Source organism: Chaetura pelagica, unplaced genomic scaffold (genome assembly GCF_000747805.2).
Source record: "Chaetura pelagica isolate M959 unplaced genomic scaffold, ChaPel_1.0 scaffold299, whole genome shotgun sequence".
In the NCBI taxonomy this organism is placed as follows: domain Eukaryota; kingdom Metazoa; phylum Chordata; class Aves; order Apodiformes; family Apodidae; genus Chaetura; species Chaetura pelagica.
This window is the reverse complement of record NW_009954507.1, coordinates 182,777-193,793: the sequence shown is the minus strand read 5'-3', so window position 1 is coordinate 193,793 and position 11,017 is coordinate 182,777. Positions and strand designations below refer to the sequence as shown.

Here is an 11,017-nt window from a genome sequence, read left to right as displayed (position 1 = left end):
TGCATACTGTATTACAGGTATCTTTCTATCACATGTATAAATCCTTGTAATATATTTAATAAAACCAGAAATCTTGCCTTTGAGAACTTACCAACACCCAACGTATTTAAGGCTTACTAAGCAATTTCACATTTGTAATGGTTCCTACATTCGAAAAATGTACTAGTAAAAGTTTCAAGATTTTTCAAAACAGACAATCTGTCTTAAAAATTTAGTAGCTTCCCTCCTCCACAAACATATGTCAGCTTTTCTTTCACCTCTCTCCTTTCATGCTTCATGTTTTTATATTGTTGTCTTTACAAAAAGAACAAAGGTGTATATATATAAAAAAAAGACACAAACAATAATCAGTTCAATTCCTTTCAAACTTAACAAAATTCTATTAAGTACTCAGGGTAGATTTGGTTGGCATCAAAGATAACAAAGATCTTTGGGTTCCACGTGTTATCCACACAGCTGTCATACAAGTTCACAAAACTTCCATCTTTTGAAGGAGGTCTCATGTATTTTGAATCACCATTGATATAGTCACCAGTTAATACACGAGCAAGAAACATGACTTTATCTGGTCTGTGCAGAGGAGGCTGCAGGTTCACACCATGAATTTGAAAAGTATCTCCATGCTTTAAGTCCTCTTTGCAGAAACGACTGGAATATGATGCATCTCTTGCAAAATAGGTCCCTTTCAAATAAAAACAACCTGATGACATGCTTATCATGACAGCTTTACTATTAGAGCATAGATATTAAGTATCAGGATGATGAAAGATGTATGTTCTTTTATGTTCAATAGCAATATATTCCTTTCAAATGTGTTAAGATTACAGCAACATGACCAAATATTTTCAGTGGGAACGTTTTAGTTAGGAGATCATCTTGTGATCAACACTGTTTTGTTGGGCACCCCTTCCCCACATCCCCTGGTCCTACCAGGCAGTTGTGACAACTACATTCCTTACTGCATCCTAGCTTTCTGAATTACACTTGATGTAAAAGCAGAACTATATTAAACAGCTCTTGGGAGCTGGGGAGCCCATCATAAGTAAAATACTATAGGGAATCACTCAGCAATGTTGAGCTGTTAATATTACCAAACTGTTGTATGTGATAAAAATACTTACCTTTTCCATATACAGCAGCATGCATCCCATTTATTCTCCAGTCAAAATTATGAATACATATTGCTTCTACAAATTCATTACTGGTGCCATGAAATAACATCTGCTCATTAATAGTCAGGACACCTCTCCTCTTCTTTAGCTGAGCTTTTTTCCTATTAAGAACACATAATACAGCATTGCAAACATCGGTACAACGCAGAAAAGACAGACCTAAAACACTAAATAAAATGAACTTTCTTAAGTATCTACATATTATCCTAGTTTCTCAACAGATAACAATTCTTAAGGTACATGTTTAGAAATCACATACTTCTGGATGCTGTGGACTATTTTCAGAAGTAATCCAATATAAGGAAAAAGGTCTTTTATACCAATATAATCAACACTGTTAATTTGGCATTAGTTTCCGTGGAGTTGTTTTCTGCAAGTACAATTTTAAAAGGAAGGCATTTTTCTCCCGTTTTGTTCCCTTCAACTTCTTAAATAACATGGTAAGAGGGACAACAAAGTTAGTGGATTATAAGGTATAATTACCCAGCTAAACCAGCAAAAGTATTAAAAATAAAATTACCTAAATTTTTAGGTAAAATTACTTCAATGTGATCATTTCAGAATGGTTTCCTAAATTTATGGCTCACATACTTTCTAAGAGAGGTTTTGTCTCTTATTTTTTTTCCCCTAAAACTGCTTTCTAAACCAAAAGAATGTCAGTAGAATCTCAAGGACATCTGGGAGGTTTCAGTAATCTCATTTGTGATATTTTGTGTCAGAAGCAGAAAGCTCCCAGGCAGTCACGTTCCAATCTATTAGCAATTCAGCAAAACCCAGGAGCGAAGATTCCCTGTCTCTGAAGAAAACTACATGTGGGAGGCAACACCTCTGAGCAAAGGGCTAGCAATGCTGAACATTTTTCAGTCAGCAGCCCTCTATTTTTGGCTGCTTATCTCTGACAACATACAGAGGTAGCCTCTACAGTAACTTCACTTGAAATAACAGAACAGAACATGTTTATAGAAAAGGTGAATAATCAATTGTCCAAAAATGTTTTTTAATAGTCCGTCACTATCTCCAACAAGTGATTTCATAAAACCAATTTAAAATAGTCATGAATATGGAACTATTACAACAGGCAAATGTCTTTTCACCACAACAGTGATGCAAATAATCATTCAAGCAATACTTATATTTAGCCACTGACCTTATCAATTAAATGAAACACTTTCTCAAAACCAGAGGTTTAAGTAGCAATTGTTCCTCATATACTAGGAATGAGGTTCTGCAGAATGCAGAAATGATACAGTAGGACTTTTTTGTTGATTTGTAACAGAAATCGAGGAGTCCAACTATTCCAAAATAACATAATCTTAGAACTTTCTACCAGCACTGACAAGATAATACAGTAAAACAAATTCAAGTTAATCCAGCACTCAGAAGGCTCTACCATACAGCCTCAACAAGGGAGAAACCTAAAGCAAACCCACATACCCAGACATGGGTTTTTTGAACGCATGCAAGCACACAAGCTCCTTCTAAAGATGACATCACCAGCTGACGCCAGGGGCTACCAGCCGTCATGAGGCTTCTGCGACATCACCCCCAGTGTGGAGGGCTTTGTGAAGGAGACCAAGGGTCACACATGGCACTCGCCTCTCACAGAGGAAGAGCCGCTGCAGGACCGTATCTTAGACCATTCCCCACACATGGTCAGCCATCTCACTGACCAAACACCACTTTCTACTTGCTGTACTACTCTACAATTCCAAATTGAGATGCATAGACAAAATATCATAGACTAAGATTCATCTGTTACTTTCACTTTCCCACATGGGATACCATAAGAACTTTTAGTGAATTTGAATGCTGGAACACCTACTTTTCAGTAATATACTACCAGGCAATAATTTCTTCACCAGTGCATGTAAGCCCCACCTACTCCACAGCTGTAATTCACACTCAGCAGAAAAGCAGCTAAGCCTGAGTTGTATACACATATTCTAGCAATTGTCATTGTTACTTCTATTTTTTTGATACAGGAAAAAAGTTTTAAACCTGAAATTATCTTTCTCCGTATACTTTCATACCAGACAGGTACTAAAAGTAGCTTGTTTTCTGTTTAGTTATGGCAATAATGTAATACTCCTGATGTATGAAATTCTAATTCCCATTCTCAGTTTTGTACCTTGAGAATATTCTAGCACAGCATCCACAGATTCAGAGTTCTTAAACCATGAATTCTACTAAGTCGTGAGAATTAGTACACTCTCCAAATGACAGCAGTTACTAAGCTAGGCCAAAAAGGTCTTCCTCTGCCTGCCTCTGCCATTTACACCGTAGACTCAAAGGACATGGACTTTCAAATACGTTTGCTAGTCTTATTATCAAAAATTTAAAATTAGTACTAAGATGGTATAAAAATACCTCTACAGAAACTTTATTTGTAGAAAGGTAGGTGTTAAAAAAGAAGACCAAGCAAATAGACCTTCATACTTAAAAAGGCAAATAACCAAATAAATATGCAATTAAAAGAAGGCTAACTTTCTTAACCAAAAACTTAAATTAATTCCCTTATACAATTTATGATATAGCTTTAACAATAAATGACATACCTTTCAAATAATTTGAACATATGTCCGCTTAGTTATTTCCTCACTAATTCATTAGTTCAGTTGGTTTTAACAGTGAAACACAAGTGTAAAACAGATTCTCATATGTACTCCTTCTTGGAGACTACACAAATAACTTTGGTTGAATATAACTGCCCGAGACTGATACCACAAAATAAATGGAAATAGGATTCAGCATTTCCTACTTCTTCCAGGTCAGCACAATATGAAGAGGGAAAAGCAGAGAACTGAGAAAAATCTTTCATAGTACATTGAACTTGAAGAGATTTTATTAATATATGTGCTAACTGGACAATTAATTCTGTCCTACTTTTTATGAAGTTCAGAAATTAAACAAGCCACAAATATTCCTTTGCTTTGTTCACTAAAATTAAAATAATACAAGTTTGTCAATGAATTATTTTACAAAAAGCTTATTTTTGTTCTCCTTACTTCACTGTAAGTATCATGGGCATCGAACATACAGACATCCCGAACAACTTTAATGCATCAGTCCTTATCTCTGCTACATCTACATCCAACGCATTTCTATAAGTATTCAATTTCTGCACCTGTAGAAGCTACAGAGTCCTAAAAATGGAATTTTGAATACAGAAGTGACAAATAAGATTTTTTAAAGCTTAAAAATAACACATTTTCATTAATAATAAAAGCAATTACACATATTTCTGCTGCATGCCTTCAAGATTTGCTCTGTTAACAATCCTAAGACTGTTGGTTTTAGAAATAATCTCACCTGCAAAAAAACTCCCACAAGTCTAGATTTTGTATTCTCTTAATTCTTTTAATTCGGTTGCTATCCATTGTTTTTCCAAAGAGACTAGAAACTTCATTATATTCATTTGTTTTCTTTTGCAATGGAATAAGCTGGAAAAAAAAAGGTTAGTACGATTTCAATTCAATGCATTATTTCATTATCGCATGTTTCTGACACCCTTGCATACCAACTCTTACCTGATATGGCTCCTCAGTATTTACATTCTCCCAGTGTGAAGGCACAGGGATAGCCTCATTTTCACAGATGAAACTTCAAACAAAAAAGGTAAAAACACATCACATCAAAGACAGGAGGTATTTTCTTCTTGTTTAACTCCTGCTCAGAACAATACAGTATGCAAAAATATCCTCAACTTATATAAAACTGCTTTTGGTTTTAATTCAAATAAAGGCTGTTGTTCATAAGTAAGGTAAAATTCTGGCTTAGCTTATTATCAATAAGCCATGATAACAAACAATTTTAATACACCACCTACCCAACAAAAGATAGGAAGATAAATTAGAAAAGATGGTCAGAAAGGTCCACAACATCAGGAGAGCAACACTAATTTAGAAATGTGAGAGTGGAGATTTAACCTGAATGTTCCATACTATCAGGAGTTACAACTAACCTACAGCCTCTGGAAACTGAGCTCTCATTTGAAGTGTTTTAAAGTATCATGTTAGAAATACACACTTGAACATTATAGTTGAATTTCTTTTTAAACAAACAAAACCAAATCATCAAAAAGGAGAGCTTTAAGCATACACACCATATACATAGAAGCTTTTAAACCTTAAAACCAGGACTAAAGGAAGCAATCTCCTGAAAGTAAATAATGGCTTCATACAAGGAAAGGGAGTACTGAATGCAACTATTTAAGAAACACAAAACCAGAAGTGAATTGCCACATTACTGCATGGTGTCTTCAGCAAATATCCATTAAAAAAATGGCACATAAAAACCAAACAGGCCTTCTTGAATGTCAGTGTAAAAAGACAACTACTACATTTCTTAAGACAAATGCAAAACTTCTTTTTGAAAGTATAACCAGGCTACAATTCTGAACTAAAATTATTTCTAAGGAACTATTTGGGGAAAAAACCCACAGAGTCCATGCAGTCAAAATTACCCATGGTAATATGAATATATGAGTAGCAGATTTACATCAGCACAGCTTTACATCTAATAGTGGATGAAATGGTAAGAAACTTACAATCTAAAGCAATTAAACACATAAAACAGTCTAGTTGTTATGATGTAATTTCAAGTAATTTTAGAGTAAATTATTAAAACGTATTTTGTTGGCTGTATAACTCCATCTTTTTTGCTGTCACAGTCATACTTCTTAATAATTTACAAAGTCATTTATACAATGGAACAAACTTTTTGCTGTTGCTTCTCCACGGCAATTCTGATCCAACAGGTATTTACACCTGAGCAAGGGACTCAAATGGCTAAGATCAGGCACAGCTTTAAGACACTTGGCCAAAGCATATCAGTATTCAGTATGCCTCTTCCACTACAAGATCATTACTTTCCCACCTTGGTTCACCTCTCAAATTCTTTGATGCAAAAAGCAAGTAAATACAAATAATAGAAAACATATTTTTGTTTCATTTTACTTAAAAGAATCAGAAATAAAATAAGGACTCTTCCTTTTATTTCCTTACCTGAATGCACTGACAGAAAAGGGAGCTCTCTTTATTGGACGTTGCTTAAGGGTGGTTAGGTTGATTTGTTTCATCACTAAGCATAAAAGAGTTAGGATGAGTTTGTGAATTAATCTACAGCATATGAAACATTTAAGCATCATTTAAAAAAATAACATGATTACACACAAAGTTCTTTTCAACAATTAGCAAATCAGTATTTTCAATAGATGTTTCATTTATTGTAATTTAAATTTATTGTCATTCATTGTCATTTAAATGAGTTGGCAAAATCAGCAAATATTGCAAAAACAAAACATTTATTGTTAAAATATCCATCTAACATTCATCCTCACTAACTCACTTGCAAAACTTCCACTGACTTTTATACAACTAGGATGACAAAGAATATTACTCCTATCCTTAATGCAAGACATCATGACCAACAAATGCTAAGAAAAAAATTACTTGCATTTAGTGTTTTTACTCTGGATACAAAGCAAAGGTTTTTTAAACAATCTTCAACACAAGTAATGCCTTGTGTTTTTACACATAACTTTACTCCCAGTACACTGCCGTTTTACCCAGTCAGCACTTTCTGTGTTGGAAATACTATTTAGAACCTTTAATCAAAGGACAGATTAATTTGTAATTAGCTACACAGATCAGAATCCTGTAATATTCTGTAGTGTCAAGCATGGCGTGAGATCTATGGTCTAGTAGAAAATCCCTTTGCCTATCTCCTTGTTATGCGGACAACAGAATTGACTTCAACTACCTGCCTGTCCTGGTTTGAATTATGAAATCACTTTGATGCCAGTATTTTGCAGAAAGCTTCCTTCGTATCAACATTTCTTATATAGACTCTGAATGGAACAGGTTTTTCAAGCTTACTAGCAGTCACAGATTAAAGAAAAAAGGTTCAAACTCCCGTAGATGTGTGCTAGATACTACCCCTATTCTGAGGTAAGCAGCAGTAACATGGAGTGTTACTTAACAAGACATGCTATTTTTATTAATAAATTACACTAGAAAACGTAACAGGGCTGCTGGTTCTAGAAACTCCTATGTACTTTCCAGTAAATAAGACATTTCCAATAACAAGTTTTTGCACTGGATACAAGGACAATAATTTGCTGGATATGCAAATGAACCAGTGTATCTGTCACCTTCTGTCATCTAGTCTATGAAAAGATACATACCTGAAAAGTCCAGCGTGTAGTCAAATTTTGCAGTAGTAAAAGAAACAGAACCATGTGGGTTTGTCTGGAAGCTCCTTTCAATATCTTCACTGCTAACAGAGCAATGACTGTTTGAATTAGTCTTCAAAATAAATTTAAAAAGCACATTTAGAAAAATTCAGCAAAGTTTGGTGTATGGAATTTATCATAGGTAATAGGTATTTACCTGAAACATATGCCATTTACCACACTCTGCCAAATAAAACCAGGCCCACTGGGTATCAGAGGTATCCATTTCTTCAACTGATGTTTCCATCTTTGGAAAACAATCTTCTGATGTTCTTTGAAGCATTTCCTGAAAATTCACAAACACAGAAAAAGTTTTGATACTGTTTTCAAAAATGCATTGAGAAATTCATACAAAAACAAAGTGTATCTGCAATACTTTAAAAATCCCTTGGCAGGTGGAGGGCAGATTTGTTTTCTCTTTCTCAGCAAAAAGTCCTCAATTTACTATTTATCCAGTATTATCCTTTAAGTTAGTAAAGCATTTTTAAAACTCCCAATGTTTGTAAGTGTGCCAGTAAAGGCATGAGCTATAGGCTTTATCACATCAAGGAGAGGTGCTAAATTTCATACTGATGGTGGTATAAGCAAGGGCATTTACATATATAACAGGCTCTGAGTAATATACCACTCAGATATGAGGTGCTGGGGTTATATCTGATAGCTTGGTGAAGACATTTACTAGGTGCTCGCAAACAGTGAACAAATCAGACTGGATATCAGAAGCTGTTATAGAAATACTTAAAAACTAAGAATTATTTAACTGTGCAAATCCATAGTGCATTATTCCTCAACACTGCATGAAGATTTATTTCCCCTGTAATGCACCCATTAAAAAATGATATAGTAAAAGTACTGGTCCTCTGTACATGTAGTTACAGAGAAGGTTCACACAAAAGCCAGAATGGCTTCCACATGAGCAATGATGACCATAATTGGGGTTCTGCAGGATGGAAGAAAGATGACTGAGGAAAAGATACAGCAGAGGTCTAAAAAACATTACAAAACTGAATAGGGAATAACTAATAATCTTTTTCTTACAAGATAAGGAGACACCTATCAAAGGTTGCACATGACAAGTTCAAAATAAGTGAAAGAGAAACTTCTTCATGAAACAGATGGCAAGCTGTGGAATTCCTTCTCATGGTATACTGTGAGTGCTGCAAATTTATGGAAGTCCAAGAAGCAGCTAGAGAAGTTCAAGTCTACCAAAAGCCATGCTGCAATACCTTTAGAAGAACAGTCCCTGCCAGATTTCAGCTCCTTCTTAAATCATCAATAAAATCCTGAAAACTCTGAAGTGGAACAACACCCTCCAGCACAACTACGTCAAACAATTTTCCTGTTAATGTCCTGCATGCTTCAGTTGTTTCCTACACACTTCAGCCCAGAAAAAAAAAAATAGAGACCTGAAGAAGGCAAATACTGGAGACTAGAAGCAGGCACCAGCTGGCCAGTGCTACTGGGATATGAATTGAGAGCAGAAGGCATTTCTAGCACTACAGAAAGCACTTTTGAAAGTATGCTTTGCCCTTATTTTTCTCTAGCTATCCCCCAGTGGTTTTTTGAAAAACAATCCCAGAAACCTCTTTGTATTAATAGCTAGAGACTAATAATCAAAAGCTCCACAGGGCTAAAAAAAGTCTAGATGCTTAGAAAACAAGGCGATCAAAACTGGATCTCCATAACATCTCTAAATTGAAGAACAGTAGAGCAAACCTACTTTAGTACAAATGGAAGTTTACACAAAGCTACATACATGGATGGCTGCCTCAAGTTCAAGCAGAACTAAACTAAAGGTACATCAACTGCGTGGAAAAATACTTTGAAAGAGATGAGGAAAGTGTTCTCTACTTCAGACAGCATTTGCCAACATCTCTTCTATTCCTCACAGCAATACAAAGTCACAGCACAGAGCCTACACTTGCTCGGTGTTAAAAAACAACTGGTAAACATCTTTTTATTATAATTTTCACATTCAGCTTAATTCTTTCTCTCAGACCAACATTTGGTTGTTCTTTCCTACAGAGAGGAGGTATAAAGGTAGTCTACACTGTTTAAAGCTGAGAGAAAAGCAATTCAGGCTTTTTTGGTCATGTTTAGTTTCCTGTTGTTCCCACTAAAACTGCCAGACCTCAGCTTCATCCCAACATTAGTTCAGGGCCTTGAATCTGATCAATCAAGTCAGTAATGCCTTTTGACCAAGCTACAGAGAAGGCACGTTCATCTGTGCCCTGTCAACACACTTAAACTCCTCAGTGGGCAACATAGCCTCCAGAATAAACCATTTACTAAGGAGACAGTTATTCTCATAGCTTTCAAAAAGTTACATTCAATTCACGTTGACCCTAGTCAGAAATCTAGGGTAAGTGAGTAGATTTCAGGATACTTTGAAGGAGGGAAGAATGACTCTAAGGCATGAACACAGAAATTCATAAAAACAAGAGAGCTGTTCTCAAAGGTGACAGAAATCCAAAATGCTTGAAGTAAATTACTCAGCTTATTGAGGAATTTTAAATAAAACCCACATAATTTATAAGGAGCAGGTAGCTTTTTGTCCAAAAACCCTGGAGCCGAAAACTCTCGGTGGGTTTTTATGGATGACAGGTTGTAAACTATATTAAACACGGTTGTATTAGCAATGTTGTTGCTAATAGAATGCTTCTTAACTCCATTAGCACTGTTTCTACTGGTCCAGGAGCTACCAGAACAGCTCAAATTAAACAAATTACTCTTGACAGCAAAAACATCCTCGTAAAAGAATGGATGCTTGTTACTGTGACTGAATGGCTTTACTACTCATTTTTCCAGAGGTGCTTCTAGTTTCAATGATAAACACAGACTTTACAGTGTGTTGAATCACAGAATAGTTTGCGACAGAAGGCACCTTTAAAGATCATCTAGTACCATGTTGCCTGCCATGGGCAAGGAGAGCTTTCACTAGACCAGGTTGCTCAAAGCCCCATCCAACCAGACCTTGAACACTTCCAATGATGGGGCATCCACAGCTTCTCTGGGCAACCTGTTCATGTCTCACCACTCATGATAAAAAATAAAAAAGCATCCCTAAAGGATATTTTGTCTGCTTGCTTGTGCTGTCTGCTTCCACTGGGCAGATTGTGCTTTATCACCAAAGACTCCAAACATCAACTCTGCACAGTTCCCTGCTGGGAACGCCAGCAGTGCTAAAGGGCTCCCTGGCACTTCCTTAGATAACAAAACACCTGAGCAGGAGACCTGGCCGAGGCTGGAGTGCAGAGCTAGGGAGAGGAAGCGGGAAGGACAAGCAGCACTGATACCGGGACGGGACACAAGGGGAAATGACAGCACCCTCCGCAGCCGTGTCACCGCGCACCCCCTTTGTGCCGCAGGAGGCGACGGTTCGTCACCCCCTTCACCGGCCCCCTCCAGAGCCGGGCCCATGAGAGCTCAAGGACGCGGTGGCCCCGACCACAGAGACAGGCCAGCGCCCTGACCCCCGTCCCCAGCCCGGCACACGACGGCCCGCGGGGGCAGGAGGCGCGGGGAGCGGCCTGCTGGGCTCGCTCAGCGCGGCGCCGGGCGGAGGAGGGAACAGACGAACGGAGCGGCCGCTTCCCCCCTCCCCCTCCCGCCC

General features: G+C 37.0%; 1 protein-coding gene across 1 annotated transcript; it reads right to left on the bottom strand.

Annotated features, from left to right (window-relative positions):
* Window positions 1-368: 368 nt before the first annotated feature.
* On the bottom strand, window positions 369-7,687 carry PARP11 (poly (ADP-ribose) polymerase family, member 11). Its single transcript, XM_010004658.1, has 7 exons — window positions 7,562-7,687; window positions 7,357-7,477; window positions 6,176-6,251; window positions 4,700-4,772; window positions 4,482-4,612; window positions 1,122-1,273; window positions 369-682 (listed from the first exon to the last, which is right to left on the bottom strand). The coding sequence occupies exons 1-7, from the start codon at window positions 7,685-7,687 to the stop codon at window positions 369-371; spliced, it is 993 nt and encodes a 330-aa protein (XP_010002960.1).
* Between the last annotated feature and the right edge of the window lie 3,330 nt (window positions 7,688-11,017).